The sequence below is a fragment of the Macrotis lagotis genome, chromosome 2 (assembly GCF_037893015.1).
Source record: "Macrotis lagotis isolate mMagLag1 chromosome 2, bilby.v1.9.chrom.fasta, whole genome shotgun sequence".
Lineage (NCBI taxonomy): Eukaryota > Metazoa > Chordata > Mammalia > Peramelemorphia > Peramelidae > Macrotis > Macrotis lagotis.
The window spans coordinates 28,068,354-28,089,247 of NC_133659.1; the positions used below are offsets into that span (position 1 = coordinate 28,068,354).

The 20,894-nt window shown below is 40.3% G+C and overlaps 1 protein-coding gene across 1 annotated transcript in view; it reads left to right on the forward strand.

Annotated features, from left to right (window-relative positions):
* The window catches only part of FAF1 (Fas associated factor 1), a 319,384-nt gene that overhangs the window by 266,960 nt on the left and 31,530 nt on the right, over nt 1–20,894 (forward strand). The window contains exons 14-16 of the mRNA XM_074221481.1: nt 1,452–1,532; nt 3,367–3,444; nt 9,857–10,072. Coding sequence (XP_074077582.1) covers nt 1,452–1,532; nt 3,367–3,444; nt 9,857–10,072 — 375 coding nt within the window. The remainder of the gene's footprint in view (nt 1–1,451; nt 1,533–3,366; nt 3,445–9,856; nt 10,073–20,894) is intronic.

A 20,894-nucleotide genomic window follows, 5' to 3' on the forward strand; every position in this document is an offset into this window, starting at 1 on the left:
AGGATGAGCTCAGAGTAGGAGGGCAGGTTGTGGGCAGGTTGTTCTGCTAGCTCAGAAGTGAATAGAGACCTGCTCTAATAGTGTGCACTGTAAAGGATGAGGGAGGATATCTATAAGTAGAGAGAGAAGTGGAGGGAGAAGGAATTGGCAGAACGAAATGGATGAGGCACATCCTGAATGAACACATTTCGGTTTATTGCTGGATGTGAAGCCAGGGAAGTAGCATGAAAATGATCAAAGCATCCATCCTGGCCAAGTTCAGGGGGCACTCCTTTGTCCGAGCGGCAGGTGACAGATGCTCTGCCCATTCAATGCCAAAGCCAACCCTGTAGCCACTTGTCTCAATACCTACAATAGTCTCTTTTAAACTAAAGTTGTTTATTTGTAATACTTTTGTTAATTCATGGGGATTGGTTACATAACCATACAATTGTAACATCAATAGAGCATATTCTAAATGAAAGAACTTCAGCTGTATAGACAGTATGGAAACTCCTTTGGGCATATGGGCATAACAGTCTAATGACAGGCCATTCATACTTAAGTGTAAACAGAGTTGACCTAAACAAAAGCCCTTCCTGAATGATCTGTTTCTCCCTTAATTTTTGCTACATAAGGGAGTGCCATCTTGAAAGTACACCCCCATCCCCCGCTTGTGCAAAGACTTACATAGAAAGGCTCTGGTCATGACAGGGACATTTTCTTATACTTAGGAGAGAGAGTAGACTTATGGTCTCATTGAAGTTCCCTGTAAAGAATACCCAACACCCCACCCCCCAATTGATCTATACCTTCTCTGAACAATATTCCTAGCATGTTGCCTAGAAGACTGAGAAAAGCCTTTGCCTTTGGTGCAGCCTGGATGGGCTCCATGTGTGGGAGCTTGGGATAATGTTTGATGTCCCTGGTCTTCAGGTGGTGGGATCCCTCCCAACCCTAGAACTCAGGTCCAATAATGCAAGTCTCTACCATCACACTTCCTCACCAGTAATTGATCAATGATCACCATGTGTTTATGGTGGCTCCTGTGTGAATTTGTTTGACTTGACTGCATATTTTTTTCAAGACTGTATTTTCCTTTTTCTCTTTTCTTTTTTTTTTTTTTTGGTAGGGGGTAGATGAGAGGGAAAGAAAATAAATCTTCGTTAATTTAAAAGATTTTAGGGGCAGCTAGGTGGCGCAGTGGATAAAGCACCAGCCCCAGAGTCAATAGTACCTGGGTTCAAATTCGGTCTCAGACACTTAACAATTACCTAGCTGTGTGGCCTTGGGCAAGCCACTTAACCTCATTTGCCTTGCAAAAACCTAAAAAAAAAATTTTTTTTAAAGATTTTACTTAAAAAACAAAAGCAAAATTATGGTTATTCATTGAGCTCTGTCAGATTTTCCCCAAAGTGCCAAAATGGTGGGGGATCTTTTGTCTCTTATTTGTCCTATGCTTTCTCCTCCAGGATGAGCGTGAAGCACGAGAAAACATGAAGAGAGAGCAAGATGAAGCTTATCGTCTTTCACTCGAAGCTGACAGAGCAAAGGTGTGTGTATAAAGTGTGGGGTATGGTGGGCAGAAGCACATTGACTTACAAGGGATCTTTGATTATTTAAATCTTATAACTATCTAAATAGATCTAAATCCATCTAGACCAACCTCTTTGTTTTATAGATATATGAAGTAACTAGAGAAGACAAATTTACCTGAGGTTATATTGTAATTAGTAACAAAAGCAGGAATTCAAATCCAGGCCCTTGGACTCTTAAATTCTGTTTTTCTAGACTTGGGTCACCCTTTAAAAATTACTTTCTTAACTATTGTGCATTTAATTTTCTGCAAACCTGTTTTGTTCTCCAGTTGAATGTTTGAGGGCAGAAACTGTTTTCATATTTGTCTTTGTATCCTGACATGTACTAGATACGATAAATGTTTATTGACTTGAACTGAAATTCTGTCAGCCCCCCCACATTCCCCATAAGCATTACCTTTCCAGGGCATGCACATTAATGGGTCATAGCAATGGACGGCATGTCTTCTGAGGAATATGTACTTTTCATCTACTTTGTCTTTACAGTATAGCTGGGTGATTCAGTCTGTCCTATCAAGGAAACCCTGGTTCTCTAGGGCTCAGTGCAGTCAGTGTGTGAACATTCTATCATCCTATATCTTCATATATATCTATCTATAATCTTTCTTTACAAGAGTAACACCTAAGAGGCAGCAGGCTCTTAACTAGTGGACCAGCCTACCATTAGCTTCCATCTGGTGTTAGTATCTAAGTCCAGTGTAGTGGGTAACTCCCTTCTAGTAGCATCACTACAGAGGATTCAGCCCAGCCACCTTCTGTGCCTTTGGCCTGCCATCCACACTAGCAGTGGGGAGGAGGAAGAAGACCAGGGACAGAGAGTTGCACCTCAGAAAGCTGATGCCTCTTTCCCTCCCCATAGCTATCCTTCTCTTCTTCTTCCCCTTCCTCCTCTCAGACCTTTGCCAAGGACTTTAAAGGTCAAAGTGCATTTTGCATCCAGTTTCTCCTTTAAGTCTGATGACTTCCCTTCTAGTCCCAAAAAGCAACTGCTGTAGGGATCCAGGACAATAGAAAAAAGACACAGTGGTCATGCCCTGGTTTGGCAGGGATTGGAAGACTGTTCTGTACTTAACTAAATGTATTTGTAGTATGGTGCATGGGCCCTAGCCTGAGAAACCACACTGTTAAGTCATGAAGAACAGCCATTTATGCAGCACTTTAAGGTCTGCAAAGTATTTTCCATCCAACATCTCCCTTAATCTTGTCCATAACCCTCTGAGGTCCCTGAGGGCAGGGGGCCTCTTGGCTCTCTCCTGTGAGGTGTCCTAGGGACTGGGAGCAAGTCAAATTAAGACAAAGGGATGAGGGGTGACAAAGGTCATAGAAATCTTTACAACTGGACCCCAGAGATTTTTGTGGGGCTGGCACTGCCAGGCACTGCCTTGGCTCTGGAGATTGGGGTGATTCAGATCAGAGATTTTGTGACCCTGGGCAAGCACCTTCCCCATTTAGGCCTCAGGGGCCCCTCTTGGCATTAGAGCCACAATCCCTAATTGTTATGAAACAAGGAAGACAAAGGGAATATCTGGGAATCCAACTTTGAGTTGGAAAGGCAGGGAGTTTGAAATGTGTCTCTCCCGTGACAAAGGCTTTTTGGCTGAATTCTAGAATACAAGAGGTGGGGGATGTGTGAGACTCTTGAACAACCATGAGCCCCAGGAAGGTATTGAAGGCCTTTCTGCACAGGTGAAATGAGCACAGTTGGCCTTGGGCCTGTTTCCTACCCAGACCAGGGCTCCTACTGCTAAGATCATCACAAAACTTCATTTTGTCATTCTTTCTCTAACAGAGGGAAGCCCATGAGAGAGAAGTAGCTGAACAGTCCCGTTTGGAGCAAATGCGGAAAGAACAGGAAGAGGAACGGGAGGTAGGTGTCTGGGTGTCTCTGCCATAAAAAGACATGTTGTTCTCCCCCTGGGTGTGCTACCTCAGGGAGAGGAAGGGGCCTCCCCTTTGGAGCAACTGGAAACCTGAGCCCAGTCTTCAGGTCAAGTTTTTCTTTTCTGTTCTCATTTGCCTTTCTCCCTGGGCTCATTGAATTCTTCCTCAGACACAGCAACCCCCTAAATCTGGCTCAAGAGAGTTTTTATGTTGAATCAATTTAACTCACTTTTTCATCTAATGAGATCACTTATCAACAATTTGTCAGCCAGCACATATTTACTCCTGCTGTATGCAGGCACTGCTAAGCACTGGTGATACAAGAAAGTAACTTCTGCTCTACTCTAAGAATTCTCCCTGTCCTGTAAGAAAATGCTGACTTTATACCAAAGGATTTTTGGGGAGTTCTGAGAACCCTAACATCCAGGTCAGGAAGGACCCCTTGAAGCCCCTGAACTGAGCCTGAAAGAGGTTCCAGGAAAGAAAACCTTCCATGCCTGGGGGACAGCCTGGCAGGAACACAGGTGTCCGGGGAATGCAAGGACCCCAATTTGGGAGATCTCCAGCCAGGTTGTGAAAGACCTTGAAATATCAAAGCCAGGAATGTACATTTTATCAAGGGGCTTCCTGAGCAGTGGCATAATGGGGCTGCCCCTATATTGCAGGAATTTCAATTTGATAGTTGTGTGGAGCATGGCTTATAGAGAGAAAAACTTAGGTTCAGGGAAACCACCGAAGAGCTTGCTACACCAATCCGAGCAAGAACTGGTGAGAACTCCCTACTATATGGCAACCACCCTAGCCCAAGTCCTCAACAGCTGCAGAAGCTTAAATGGCTCTTGTGGCCTCTAAGCTCTAAAGTGTTTAAGCCATTCATGGGCTTCTCTATCCCATTATCTTTCGTTTTTTTAATCTTCTGATTTTGTTTGATTGTTTCTTGATGTCTCATAGAGTTTCCACTTCGATTATAATTTTTAAGTGATTACTTTCTTCAGTGAGCTTTTGTACCTCTTCTTCCATTCAGTCAATTCTACTTTTTAGAGTTCTTCTTCTTCAGTGAATCTTTTTCTAAGTAACCTATTCTGCTTATCTATCATGGTTTTTTGTTGGGGTGTTTTTTGGGTTTTTTTTTTGTTTGTTTTTTTTTTTTTGGTTTTTGCAAGGCAAATGTGGTTAAGTGGCTTGCCCAAGGCCACACAGCTAGGTAATTATTAAGTGTTTGAGACCAGATTTGAACCCAGGTACTCCTGACTCCAGGGCTGGTGCTTTATCCACTGTGCCACCTAGCCACCCCTCTGCTTATCTATCTATCTAGGATATCTATTTTAGCTTTTACAAAGGGATTCTTAATGTTTTTTTAAGCTGTTATTTTCTTCAGTATTGTTTTTTACATCTCCTTTATTAAGTTGTTGACTTTTTTCTCATCTTTCTTTTTTGGGGGGGGTTGGGGGTTTTTAGTTTATGCAAGGCAGTGGAGCTAAGTGACTTGCCCAAAGTCACACAGCTAGGCAATTATTAAATGTCTGAGGCTGGATTTGAACTCAGGTCCTCCTGACTCCAGAGCCGGTGCTCTATCCACTGAGCCACCTGGCTGCCCCCAAATAATCCTTTTACTAAAAGCCTATTCCAGTATCCAATGTGAAAACTTTCTCTAGGCAGATTAAAAGCAATTTGAAAGATAATAACAAATAACTTTAGAAAAAAATATTTTTCATTCAACAATAGTAAAATCTCACATTTCTAAAATACTTTAAGGTTTATAAAATATTTTCTTCACAATAAATTTGGGAGGCTGATAGGATAAGTATGCTTATCCCCATTTTACAGATGAAGAAATTGAGCCTCAGGAAAGTAGTGATTTACTTATGGTTGCACAGGGACTTGAACCCAAGGTTTCTGATTCCAAGTCCTTTCTTCAAATTCAAATATTAGCTCCTTTAAACAACCAGGACTTGAGTTCCATCAGATCTCCTGGAAGCAGATGTTTTGTTACAGTGAGTGTCTGGACAACTTTTAAAATATGCTTCTTGATCCATTCAAGGGTTTCAGGTTCCTCCTCTGGTCAAACCCATTGCTAATTGTTCTGATGGAATTTGCTCCCTTAGCCATCCATCAGCCATTTCTGCTGTTGCTCCATGGATGCCTAGAGACTGCAGCTCTCAATGTGCTGCAACCCCTGGAACCTGGAACCTTCTGAGCTCCCCAATTCACTGGGCTGCAGTAGAGAAGGCTGGAGTCAACCAGTACTTGGGAGAGAAATGTCAGAACAGAAAGGAGAATGGGCAGGCAGGTGCTGGAGAAGGAGGAGCAGAGAAGGTCTGATGAAGGGACCAGACCAACTCTGGAAAGGGGGCTGCTGGAATGTTCCCATGGCAGGAAGCCTGGCTCTGCCCAGCTGCAGGGCATCTGCCAGAGCCTGCGCCTGCATGGGCTGCAATTTCCTTCTGTGTTAAGAAATGGAGATGGGGAGAAATAGGGCTCTCTAAGACCTTTCCCGATCCTTAGGCCCCTCCCAGCTTTGACATTCCTTGTTCTAAGGTTTCATTCATCTGTCACATATGTTTTACAATATTGCATAAAGAAACTTCAAATGCTATATGGTTTGACCCACACTGGAATAGAACTGTGTGACATCATGGCTCCCTGTTACATCTAGTATCAAACATAAAATGATCTTTTCCACTTTTAAAGCCCTTCCTTGCCCAACCCCCTTCTCACCTTTTCATGATTTTTGTCCATTGCCTAATGAGTGCCCTCTATTCCCTCTAGTGTCTGGCTACACTGGCCTTTGTGCTGCTTGTCAAACAAGACCCTCCATCTACTTACTCTGACTGTCCCCCTTGCTGGGAAGGCCTTCCCTCCTCGGTTCTGCTTCCTGACTTCTCTGACTTCCCTCAGGACTCAGCTTAAATCCTCCACCAACCAAGCTCTCACCTCCCCTTCCTTATCCCTTTCTCCAAGGCCTTCCTTCTGAGGTTATCTCTACTTTATACACCAACACACATACACAGACACACAAATCTTGTGTGTTATCATTTATTACACATATAAACGTGCATATTTATGTTTAGACATGCACACACATTGGTACATTGTAGACACTTAAATGCTTGTTGAGTGATTGACAAATGTTCTTCTAACTTATCTCTTGAAGATCCCTAGCAATTGGAAATTCCCTCCCTCATGGGACAGCCCATTCCAATTTTGGACAGTTAAAACTTTTCCCTGATTTCAGGAATAAATTTTTGCAATCAATTTCACACAAACAAATCCCTTTTCCATGTTCTTCAGATACTTGACTATAGCTCATAGGGTCTCACATCTGTCCCTTAGATCCACAGTCTTTTCATCTTCCAAATAAACTTCCCTGACTTCTTCAGCCAGTTCTCTTATGGAAGGATCTGGAGGGTTTCTCTATCTCAGTTGTCTTCTCATGAATGTTCTCCCAAAATGGGCTCCTCTGAGCTAAGCCCATCTCTGCAGCTTTGGCAAGAACAAATGGATGCTTTCTTTGGCAGCATTCTTGCTTTGTCTTGAGTACTGTGGTAGCAGAATGCAGGCTTATTGAGGTCAGGGACTATATGCCCTCTTGTATCCTGAACCCCTGTCAAGTACCAGCTCTAGTACAATGCTAGACACTGATAAATGGTTGTTGAAATGAATATAGTGATCTTCATCCAAACACTCATAACCATTTTGCTTATTCTTCTGGTTCCTGAATTTATTCACATTAGTATAGCTTTTTAATATATGGTGTTAGCATAAAGGCGAGAAATAAAATAGATGACCACTCATTGGGACGTAGCTAAATAAGTTGAGATGCAAGAATGAAACAGAATCAAAGGACTGTAAGAAGTGATAACCATGAAGAATTCAGAGAAGCATGGGAAGACAGGTGAATGGATGCAGAGTGAAGCCAGCAAAACTACATAAATGATTTGCATAATAACTCAATCATGAAAATCTCAGGAACAGCAATAACAACAACAACAAAGAAAACTAAATACTATGTAATCATGATTCCTAAGAATCTTGACCCTGGAGAAAACTTGAAAAAATGTTCCTCACTCCTTTCATTGCAGAATTGGTGGACTTTGAACTTGATATATTGAGTATCTTGCCAGACATAATTGAGGAATTAGTTGGTTTTGACGAATTTTATTTTTCTTCTTTTTAAAAAGTCTCTTGTTTCAAAGAATGGCTCTTTTTTTTGTATTTTCAGTTGTGTCCATTGTTTTAGATTTTTCAAGGCAATGGGGTTAAGTGGCTTGCCCAAGGCCACACGGCTAGGTAATTATTAAATGTCTGAGGTCAGATTTGAACCCAGGTACTCCTGACTCCAGGCCCGATGCTCTATCCACTGTGCCACCTAGCCGCCCCCAAAGAATGGCTCATTAGGGGAAGAAAGAGAGAGATATGAAAATGGAAGTAATATAAAAACAAGATATTAATAACTTCCAAAATAATATTTTAAATAAAAATAACAGAAGTTGCAGTGTCTCTCTGACCCATATTTGACCTGTTTTGTTACTTTTGAATAAGGTTTGCCCTTCTGGTCCTATTTCAGTTATGGATCTGGTCCCAAAATCTCCAAGATATCCAGGAGATCTAAAATGAGCCTTCTTGGTTTAGAAGCTTTTCTATACTTGAAGCATTCAGGTATAGATATAGGAAAACACAAGTTTTATTGCCAGTTCCTTTCTTGAATTTTGCCTTCTCTCTTTTATTTACTTTCTATGATAGGGCATCTAGGTTGCACAGTGGTTAGAGTACTAGCTTTGGAGTCAGGAGGACAGGAGTTTGAATCTGACCTCAGTCACTTGATGCTTACTAGCTGGGTGACTTTGGGCAAGTCACTTCACCCTTATTGCCTCGCCTCCAGAGCCATCTCCAATCATCCTGATTCATATTTGACCACTGGACCCAAATGGCTCCAAAGGAGAAAGTGAGCTTGGTGACTTAGCACAGCACCCCCTCACTCAAATCCAATTCATGTTCTTGTGACAGCATCACCTCCCCAATATCATGGTCTTCTTAAAAAATAAAAGACATTGGGGCAGGTAGGTGGTGCAGTGGATAGTCCTGGAGTCAGACTTTAGATACTTAACAATTGCCTAGCGGTGTGACCCTGGGCAAGTCACTTAACCCATTACCTTAAATTTTAAAAAAATTAAATAAATAATAAAAGAAAAGAAAGGACAGATATTACTACTTTCTATGATATCTAACATGGTAATCACAGATGAACTCATTACTCTTTAGTTTGGATTAGATATGCAAGTTTACCAGCTCCCATCTTTGTTACATGTATACCATCCTCTAGCCAGGATTGTCTTATTCTTACAATTTTGAGTTTTGGTCCAAAAATCCATGTCCTTTTTTCATTCAGCATCTTTCTAATCAGCTGTGCACTTTTCCAGATCTACCCTTCTCTCCTGAAGGCCTTGTCTTCAGTTAGTAGTAGTAGTAGTAGTAGTAGTAGTAGTAGTAGTAGTAGTAGTAGTAGTAGTAGTAGTGAGGAAAACACCAACCTGATATACAGTTTCTTTCCCAAAACTTTGTAAGATTTTTTTCCCAGCTTTCATCCTATATGCCAAGATCCCTTCTAGCTCTAGCACTCAGAAACCTGAGATCTTTTCAGACATTACTGAATGGTCCTTGTTTCCTGACTCCCATTCCAATATAGTACAATGCTTTCTTAAGTATTTCTCTTTGGGCACACATCTGATATTTGTTTTGTTTACTTTCATTCTGCTTTGCTATATGTTTGATTATTGGTGGGCATTTTTTAAAAATTTGAGTTTTTCTACCTGGAGAAAGTAGAGTTTCCAACCATCCCTATTTTTTATAAATGTTCCTAACAACTTAAATGCTGACTAGGAAATGGAAGGGTCTGAGTATTTGATGGCTATCCCCTCAATCAAAAATATCTAAGCTCTTCCGTCAAACAATTAAATTACCTATCCCCTCCATGCAGTTAACAACCGCTTTAATAATATGTGTCATAAAGGTGGGATTTATTTTAATTAGTTGTCTTGTAGGCTAATATTAAGAAATGAAAAATACATGGTTCCACAGTCCAGGCACAAGACCTAGCTGATGATCAGAATTGTTGACATTCTAGAAAGAATGGAAATAAGCTGCTTCCTTTTTAACCCCCATCTTTGATGTGATGGAGAGTGCCCTCAATTCCAGGGGAGGAGACCTGGGTTCAAATTCTGATTCCATTATTCCCTAACTATATGATCATGGCCAAGCCACACCATCATTGAGTTATAGGAACAATCATCTTTTTATCACCGATCTTCCAGACTGTTGTGAGGCACAAGTGTTTTGTAACCTTGAATGTGATTCCCTGTGAATACTGAAGTCACATCCATCCCTTTTGCTTCTCTCAGGCCATCCGACTATCCTTGGAGCAGTCTCTGCCTCCAGAGCCCAAAGAAGAGAGCACGGAGCCTGTGAGCAAACTCCGGATCCGAACACCCAGTGGGGAGTTTCTGGAGCGGCGCTTCCTGGCCAGCAGCCAGCTACGAGTTGTCTTCGACTTTGTGGCCTCCAAAGGCTTTCCCTGGGATGAGTTCAAGTTGCTGAGCACGTTTCCTCGGAGAGACGTAAGTCAAAAGAAACTACAAATCACATTTTATGAAGTTCAGTGGGCCAGAGGGAAGGTGGGAAGCTCCTTTGATCTTGCTCTCTGAGGGGGAGGTAGAAGAGATATTTGGTTCAGAGGCTGTGTAATAGAGGGAAGCTAGGAACTATGTATGTTGGTTTCTTCTGTGTGTCAGAGGGAATATAGTATTCAGCTTTGACCCAACCCTGTAAATCAAAGGGAAATCAAGAGTCCTTCACTCTTTGTTCTCTTCAATTAGAATGCAAGCACCTTGAGGGCAGAGATTGTATTCTATCTTCAATGCTTAGCCATGTCTAACACATAATAAGCATTTTAAAAATATTTTTCCATTTTGGGGCCATATGAAGGTTTCAAAAAGGACAGTCAAGTTGCAAAGATCATAGTAATTGGGTCCCGTCATACAATCCTGGACAATTGGCATGAAACAAACCAGGAAAAATTCCAAGGTTCTAGAATTCTGTTGGTAAAAGGAACCTCCAACATCATCAGGGCACAATATTGCTAAAAAGAAGGAATCATGTCCTTAAGTTGTTATCCCACCTCCACTGATGAGGGTTGGGGTGGAGTGGAAGCAGCAGAGGAAACACCTCCCTCCTGAGGCAACTCCTCTCATGCCCTTACTCCTAGTTCTGACCTGTAGAATTAAGCAGAGCCTTACCTTTCCATCTCAGAACAAGAAGAGTGAAGTTGAATTATAGGAGGTGACTTCTGAGATTCTGTGACCTAAAGCTATTTGAAGGTCATGTCTCTCCTAAAATTTGTCCAAACCCCCCATGCCTCAAACCTCTTGTTCACCCTCCTGTCCTCTTGGCATCCTCTTCACATGCTCCACCTTGAGAACAGCTGGGCCTTATATCCCATTGATATCTCTTTCCTTGTCATTTCTGGAACATTAGTCCTTTTAGACCCTTATGGAGGCCTTTGAACAAAAACACTTATCAGGACCCTTGAAGCTCCTGAGACATTGGAAATTCCCCAAACACAAAGCTAACTGGAAGACTTTTGTGTTTGGTCATTGGAGGTATCAGTCCTCCTGCTCCCTTCCCCTCTCTGACCTCCTCTGTGCCTTCTTGATAAGGTAACCAAACTTGCCTAACTTGGCAGGATTCCAGGGAAATGTCTGTGGACTCTGCCCTGTGCCCTCTGGCCAGTGGAGCCAAAAAACTCAAAGACTTGGTATTGAGACTTTTCTTGGAGGGAAGGGGGGGGTGTCCATGCTCCTGACCTGGAATCCTGTGATTAGGATCTAGAAGGAGCCCCAGAAATCCTCTCGTCCACTACGTGAGCATAATCAGGTAGGTCTGACTGTGATCAGCAGTAACATACAGTAAGAGGCCTCGAAACTCCATCCCCAGTCTCCTGGAGAAGGGGATATCCCAGGCACCACCTGGACCAGGGCATCTTTGGAGAAAAGGACACCAGGCATAAGGTGGGGCCAAGTTGTGAGAGACCTGGGAATGGCTAGAGATCTATGAGAAAGGAAGTAATGTCAGCAGAATCTCCTTAAGAAAGGTGATCTCTATGAATGTGAAGAACAAACTGGATAGTGACTATCTCCATGGAGGCGCAAACAACATTCACGTGTGTGTATATATGTGTGTGTGTGTGTGTGTGTGTGTGTGTGTGTGTGTGTGTGTGAATTCACACACATACACACGCTCAAGTTTTCTCCCCAACAGACTGAAAGCTCTTTGAGGGGAGGAACCACATCATCTTTGTCTTTGTACTCCAGAATCAGTGCCCAGCAGTGCCTGCTGATTGATTGATCAGTCAATTGATTGGAGTCCTCAGGACTTGTAACTGCTTAGACAAGAGATATGGGAAGAGACAGATCAAAGAAATTTCAAAGATTTCAAATCAGAGAAATTCCTGTGAATGAAGTACTGAAGTACTAGGTTGGATTTGATTTGTTAGGTTGCTCTTAGCAGCTCCCTCCATTATGAGAGCAGACCATCAGACTCAAAGGTACTAGGAGGTTATTGATCTTTCCCCAGTTATGCCATGGGATCATAACAGCCACTGAGTCTGGCCTCTTATGTGTGACACTTCTTTGTTGGCATGGAAGGTTGTGGTTGAACATAGATCTCTAGTTAAGAGCCCTACATTCCCTCTGGGGCCCTTACTTTCCACTGCCCCTTCATTAAATTCATTTTGGGAATTCAGATCAATTTAAAACAATTATTAAGTACCTCCCTGATATGTGGTATATGGTGCCAGGTGTCTCGGGGAAGCTTATATCTTCCTTGGGGCATCCAGTGCATGCACAACTAATTCTAATAGAAGAGCAACAGGGATCAAGGAAAGCCATCTGGGCTTTTCAGGGACTGTGTTGAAGTTGCTGAGCCCTAAAGGAAGAGAGGAAGAAGGAAAAGAATGAGGAATGAAGGGGGCTGACAATCGGCAGGAGAAAGATGATCAGGGGAGAGAGGAATGATTTGGCACATTTTTTTACATATGACTATAGATGGCTTTAGTTTCTACATCTGAAAACTATTTATATCCTTTGACTATTTATCAATTGGAGAATGACTTATATTTTTATAAATTTGACTCAGTCCTCTATATATTTTAGAAATGAGTTCTTTGATATCACTTGTAAAAATTGTTTCTCAGCTTTCTGTGTTCCTTCTAATCTTGGTTGCATTGGTTTTACTTGTGCAAAAATTTTTTAATGTAATCAAAATTATCTACTTTGCAATTTAGAGGGTTCTCTATCTTGTTTGCTCACTCATTTCCCCCCCCCCCATAGATCTGACAGATAAACTATTCCTTGTTCTCTTAATTTGTTTATGGTATCCTGTATGTCTAAAACCTATACCATTTCAATATTATCTTAATATATATAGGGTGAAATGTTGATCTATGCCTACTTTCTGTCGTGTTATTTTCCAATTTTTTTCTGGAAACATTTACTTTATAGATTTTCCCATGAGAAATGGAGTTTAAAATCTCATTTAGACTGTAACAGTATATTTGAAACTTTTGAATGTAGATTATTAGATCTGGAGGGACTATGAGAAGGAACGTTACATCTATGTGACACAGAATATCAGAACTGGAAGAAACTTTAGAGCAAATATGTCAGAGTTAGTAAGGTGTTCAGGCGCCAGTCTGCCAGGGTCTCTAAGCTGTTTGACACAGTTGCGGCAAGAAGACTCAGGGCAGTCACACTGCCTGATGGAACAACATTTCCTTCTTCAGTATATATAGGGATTGCATGTATACCCATAGTAAGGAGCTTAGAAAATGGAATGTTAGCTCAGAGGGACTGTAGAACAGGAGGGCTGGAGTCTTCCTAACAAGGACCCTTTTTCTAATGTCTTCTGGTAGGCAGGTAGGCAACTGCCTTAACCCTTCCCAAAGCACAGTGGCAATTCCAGAGTGTCTGACAGGAGTCTCCTGCTCAGACTCATTTAACTCAGATTCACTTTCTGGGTGGTGCCAAGGCTGAGGGAGGGTCTTTGAAAAGTTGGGGCAGGCTCACAAGAAACCAGCTTAAGCCCAGAGGACAGTCTCCTATAATTCCACACTCACTGTTCATTTTGATAGACAGACCTAGGGAAGACATAGTATTGCAGACCAGACCTGGGATATCTCCCAGATTTGGGGAGTCATGTGGAATGGAGAAAGAACACTAAATTTGAGTTCAAAAGACTTGGGTTTGGTTTAGAGCTCTGCTCTGCTCTCCCTGTGAGACATGCCATCTGGCCCTGAGATATTAGCTCTGTAAAACAAATTAGTTAAACTAGATCCCAAGATCTCTTCTCATGCAAAGTCCCATAATCAGAGAAGTGAATACCCTTTTTAGCAGTGCCACCTGCAAACTCACAAGTGCAAGTTTTCTAGGCCATTAGTGGCTTAATTCATCTTCTCTTGAGTGACATATAAACATTGATTTGATAACTATATTAGATATTTGTGTCTCTTCTTTGCGTGGCTGTTTGATCAGACCCTAGAGGCATACATTTGATAGGGAAGACCTATTCCTTTACCTCAGTGAACTCATAGAGCAACCACAGGAGAACAAAACATTGACCTGCTATGAATAAGAAACCTTTTCTAAAGCACTAAAGAGTTTTAGAAATGGGAACTGGCATAACCATCAAATGAATATTATCCTGCCTAGAGAGTGCAACTAGAAACACTCCGTAAGGAAGAATTTTCTAGGGAAAACTTTGGGTAATACCAGTGATTTTTCTCATTTTATAGATGAAGTAATTGAATAAATCATGTGAGCCCTTGGTCTTGAAGCTAGTGAGTTTTGAGGCCAGGCTCACACCCCATACTTCCTAATTCACCAAAACTAGCTCTCTTTTCAGTGATCATGTTACACTCAATAATAATTCTTCTTCCTAATTAATAAAACTTCTGTGCATTCAGCAAAACTTATAAAATTGTAAGATTTTTAATAATAATAATTATATAAATTTGAAAAATAATGATAGGCATATACATATATATAAACAATATATGTCTGTATCTTTAGACACATATTCAGGTATACCTATAATAATTTATCATACTGTCCATTTACTGAGATAGTTGGTACAATTTTATAGGTTTTAGAGATTGGGAGTCTGATAATAGCCCTTGCCATGACTCTGGGTCTCCAGGGTGAGAATTCTGTTATTACATGATGTTGTTTCCAGCTTCTCATAGCCTTGACTTTGAGGAGACCAGGTGCCATCCAGGACTGATCTTTAGGTGACCTTGATGGCAGAGCCATGACTGGTGTGACTAAATATAAAGATTTTAGATTCACTTAGATCCAAAGTAAAGGATAGGTATCATGGCTGGAAAAATAGTTTGCATGAGAAGGATCTAGGAGTTTGACTGAATCTTGAGCTCAGTCTGAGTTTACAGTGTGACTTGTCTCCCTACCCACAAAACTTCGGTGACCTTAAGCTTTGTTGAGAGACCTAGTATGAGGACTAGTTAATGATAACCTTACTATCCTCTGCCTTTGTCAAATTATATCTAGTCCTGGCTGCTACATTTTAGAAAATCCATTCACAGGTTGGGCATAGCCAGAGGCCAACGAGGTTGGGAAGGAGATTAATGATCATTTCATAAGAAGGATAAGTTGTATTTATCTTGGAAGACTGAAGGCTTAGGAGAACATGAATAATAGCTGTCTTCAGGTATTTGAAGGAACATTACACAGGAGAAAGATTAGATTTATTCTCCATGACCCAAAGGAGAGAGCTAGAAAGCAGTGAGAAGTTGCATAGAGACAGATTTAAATCTGACACAAGGAAAAGGTTCTTTACATTCCACACTGTCCAAAAGGAAAACGAGCAGCTTTTCCAGATAGTGAGTTGGATGACCACTTATTAGGAGTATTTTTTAAAAGTCTTGTTGGTCTAGATGACTTAAACATCCCTTCTACCTCTGAAATGCTGTTGGTCAAGGATGCTATTCTCCAGAGCAGAGTTATCAAATACGGACCAGTACAATATTGGCAAATCAGACTTAAATTATTAAATATAGTCAGGAAATATTTAACAAAATAAAAATACACTAGAAGGTAGATAATGTTTGTTTGTGATTTTCTAAGTCACTATGCACCTTAGAAAAGGAACTTTATGCATGATTTTAATAGACTCATTGAAGAGTATTAACCACTGCTCTAGAGCTGGATGCAGAATTGTATCTCTGAGACGATACTGGATGCAATCATATCTCAGTGAACAAAGGGAGATGCTAAGTAAATGGTGGTCCATCCCTCCCTACAGAGCTGCTAGAGTTTCCACAGCGCTGCTTTGTAATCACCATCTGTGGCTGGAGGATTAGTATCTAATTTGGAAAACTCATCTTAAGTTACAGCCAGACCAGCAGGCCATTCAGAAGCACAACTGAAAATACTGTCTCCTCAATCAGGACTGTGTCTATACTTCTGGGAACAGCAGCTCCTCTTCCTCTGCCTTTTATCCAAAAATTAGCTCTCTTTCTCACAGAGTCCTTGTCATCAGATGCTATGTGCAGAGTACTGTTTGGGGTATATTGTGGAACTAGGTGACAGCATCCTTGCTGTAGAGACAATTATTATAGTTGTTTGAGTGTGATTTGAATTCTTGGAGAAAGAAGGGATTTCTCTTTCCTAAGGCTTCTTCTCTAAACCAAAAACCAGCTTATTTCAGCAAGTTTAAAATGTTGGCACCATTTTAGTGTTGGCCTTCCTTCCAAGAACATCATCCTGAACAGTACCTACCTCCAATGCTATATGAAAAAGCACTTGTACTGCCCTTACCCTCAGGTCTAGGAGCCATTTCTGGAGGATATTATTTAGCATTGGTCATCCACTCCAACCAGGGTCACTACTCCTTCAGCCACCACTCTCAACTGACTGCCCACTTCAAATAGTGTCTGGCCCTCTCAGCTTTAACCTACTTTTATCTAGTCTCAATTTCAGGCCAACCTCAATTTTGGCTTTTAATTCATTCAGAGTGGCATTTCACATGATGTACTCTATGTCTGAGTTAAATAAGATGTCCTTCTCTATATTCAATTTTAAACCAATCAGTTGTTCCATGCTAGGTTTTAGGTTTTTTGTTTTTTTGGGTTGTTTTTTTTTTGCAAGGCAAATGGGGTTAAGTGGCTTGCCCAAGGCCACACAGCTAGGTAATTATTAAGTGTCTGAGACTGGATTTGAACCCAGGTACTCCTGACTCCAGGGCCAGTGCTTTATCCACTACACCACCTAGCCGCCCCTCAAAGAAGTTTTAAAACGTGAACATAATATATTTTGCTCTGCATTCAGACTATACTTTTTTCACTGGGTGGGGATGGCATAATTTAAACATTCCTTGGCATTGCCTTTTAAGATTGGAATATAAACTGATCTCTTCATAATCCATTGACCATTGTTGAGATTTCCAAATTTGCTGATATACTGAATGAAGCTCTTTATTTTTTAATTCTTTTTTAATACAAATATTTTGTTTTCCAGTTATATACAATAGTAGTTTCTACCAATTATTTTTTTGATCTTAGTTGATCATCTCACAATATTGTGTTGCTAATATAAACATTGTTTTCTTGGTTCTACCCACTTCACTCAGCATCAGTTCATGCAAGTCTTTCCAAGCTTTTCTGAAATCTGATCACTCATGATTTCTCACAGAACAGTAGTACTCCATCACATTCATGTACCATAATTTGTTCAGCTGTTCACCAATTAATGAACATTCTCCCTCAACTTCCAGTTCTTTGCCATTACAAAAAGAGCTGTTATAAATATTTTTAAACATGTAAGACTTTTCCCATTTGGGGGGATCTTTTTGGATTATAGACCTAGTGATGATATTGCTGGATGTACAGTTTTATTGCCCTTTGGGCATAATTCCAAGATTGCATTTCAGAATGGTTGATCAGTTCACAACTTCATCAGTAATGTATTCGTCTAACTGTTGCTTCCTGACCTGCATACTATTTCTTCAGAAGAAAAAATAATATGATTTAGTACTCTTTGAGGACTTGCTACATTTTACTGTGATTCACATAATCAAAGGCTTTAGTATAGTCAGTGAAGAAGTAGATTTTTTTTAACTTCCTTGCATTCTCTATAATCCAGTAAATGTTGGCAGTTTACTCTTCTGGTGATTCTTGGTTCCCATATTGCTAAAACTTCACTTGCAGAATCTTAAGTATAATCTTACTGGCATGTGAAATAAGTACAGTTGTTCAATAATTCAAACATTCCTTGGCATTGCCCTTTAAGATTGGAATATAAACTGATCTCTTCAGATCCAGTGACCATTGTTGAGATTTCCAAATTTGCTGATATACTGAATGAAGCTCTTTATTTTTTTAATTCTTTTTTTAATGCAAATATTTTATTTGTTTTCCAGTTAATATACAATAGTAGTTTCTACCAATTTTTTTTGCAAGGTTTTAAATTTTACACTTTTTCCCTCCTTCCCTTCTCTTCCCCTTCCCCCCAACAAAAGGCAATCTGATAGTCTTTACATTTATTTCTATGATATGCATAGATCAAAATTGAATGTGTTGAGAGAAAAAAACATATCCTTAAGGGAGGAAAGAAAATATTAGAGATAGCAAAATCATGTAAAACATAAGATAACTTTTTTAAAAAAAAAATTGAAGGTAATAAATACTCTTTGGTCTTCGTTTAAACTCCACTCTTCTTTCTCTGGATACAGATGGTATTCTGCATCATAGATCCCCTAAAATTCTGCCTGATTATTGCATTGACGAGTGAGCAAGTCCTTCAAGGTTGATCATCACCCCATGTTGTTAGAGTGTACAGTGTTCTTCAGGTTCTGCTCATCTCACTCAGCATCAATTCATGCAAGTTTTTCCAGACTTCTCTGATATCCCATCCCTCCTGATGTCTAATAGAACAATAGCATTCCATCACATACATATACCACAACTTGTTTAGCCATTCCCTAATTGTTGGACAGCCCATCGATTTCTACTTTGCCACCACAAACAGAGCTGCTATGAATATTTTTTTGTACATGTAGGGTTTTTACCCTTTTTCATGATCTCTCCAGGATACAGACCCAATAGTGGTATTGCAGGATCAAATGGTACAGACATTTTCATTGCCCTTTGGGCATAGTTCCAAACTACTCTCCAAAAAGACTGGATCAGTTCACAGCTCCACCAACAATGAATGCAGCTTTTTAATAGCATCATCTTTTAGGGTTTTAAATAGCTCAGCTGAAAGTTCATCTCTTCCACTACCTTAGCAATGCTTCCTAAGGCCCACTTCATTCTCCAAGATGTCTGACTCCAGATCAGTAATCATATTAACATGCTTATCTGTGATGTTAAGATCTTTCTTGTATGATTCTGTTATGTTCTTGCCACCTCTTCTTAATCTCTTCTATTTCTGTTAGGTCCCTACCATTTTTGTCTGAAACATTCCCATGATATCTCTAATTTTTTTAAGAGATCTATCTTTTCCATTCATTGCTTATTTAAGCATTTAATCAATTTGATTTTTAAATTGACTGTCTGATGCCTTTTGGATTGTTGAAAAAGAGAGCTTGCTATGACCAGCAAGTTACCTTGAAAAAGTTTTGATAGTTTCTGCTCTACTTCATTTTGTACTCTAAGGCCAAAGTTACCTGTTATTGCAATTATCTTTTGATTTCCTATTTTAGCATTCCAATCTTCCATGATGAATGAATCTTTTTTTAGTATTATTTTTAGGAAATGTCTACATAGAACTGATTAACTTTTGCCTCTTTGGCATTATTGGTTGGATAATAGACTTGTGCCATTGAATGGTTTGCCTTGGATTTGAATATATCATTGTCATTTTTGAGATTTATATTCCAGTACTGCTTTTCTCACCCTTTTATTGACTAAGAGGGCTTCTCCTTTTCTTCTAAGGGATTCTTGCCTATAGTAGTCTAGGTAGTGACCAACTGAGTTAAACTCACCCATTCCTGTTCATTTAAGTTCACTGATACCCAAGGTGTCCATGTTTAAATTTTCCCTCTCCTATTTGATCACATCCAACTTAACTTGGTTAATAGATCTTAAAGCATTCCAGGGTACTATGCAGTATTAATCTTTAAAGCATCAGACTTTCCTTTTGTCATCAGATGCATCCACTGTTGAACTTCCTTTTAGCTTTAGCCCAGCCACTTCATTAGCACTAGTTGTTTTGTATTCAGCACAGTGCTATAAAATCTCAAAATTCTTTGGATCCTGACTGTGTCATCCATTAGATGATCTATCACTCCAGTTTTGTCATCTGAAAAGTTGATGAATATTCCATCTATTCCTTTGTCTGTGTTACTTATTAAAGTGTTAAATAGTTCAGGACCAAGCACAGATTTCTAAGGCACTCCACTGGAAATCTTCCAAGTTGACATTGAAACATTGATGATAACTCTTTGAGTCCTACCATTCTACCTATTAGGAATTAAGGTGGCAATTAAAAAGACAAGTGAATAGTGTGCTAGATCTAAGAAAGACCTGAGTTTGAATCCAATCTCAGTCACTTAACTAACTGTATGACCCAAATCTTTGAACCTCCTACAGATTTTTAATTTGATCTGTATTATAATGGACTATATTATTCAGAATACTTAGACAGGATCTCTCTGTAATCCAGGTCACTTGCCACCTGCTAACAACTTAGAATCATCGGCAAATTACTTAGCATTCATAGTGCTTCTCATTGGAAGACATGCTTTGCTCACTTCTTTTTAAGAAGAAACAACCACACATGTAATTTGCACATATTAATCTCTTCCAGATACTCCTTGTACTTCCCAAAGCCAGGGGTGGCATTCCCAAGCCCAGGCACATGTGCATTGGCTTGCCATGGCCCATAGCCAGGACCCCAATTTGGGTGTCAGCACCAACACTGAGAAAGACTATTTGAGCCCCATCTGCTCTGAATCCAACCAGTTCCAGTGTAGTCCTCTTTGTGATTCCTGCAGTACCTTTGATCTGAAGTTGTCACGTTTAGGAAAGTTTGTATAATGGACCTGTCTACAGAACCAAGAATATTCTGGGGTATGTGATCTAGAAAAATCATTCAGGCTGCCTGGGGTATTGAGGAGCTCTCTTCCTCCCAAGCAGTCTTCAGGCAGAGGCAAAGTGACCATGAGCTGCTTCTTCCTTTGTTTCAGACTGGATCAGGTCTGAGAAGCTCCTGGTTCAAGCAGGGTTTGGAAGTCCTTAAACTCCTTCAGTCATTTATTGACTTTGAGACAGTAGCCCATCAGGAGCCTCTCTCAATCTATTTCGTCATTCTTTTTTTTTCAACTCTTCCCTAACTTACTGAGAAGGCAAGCAATATGATATCACTTATA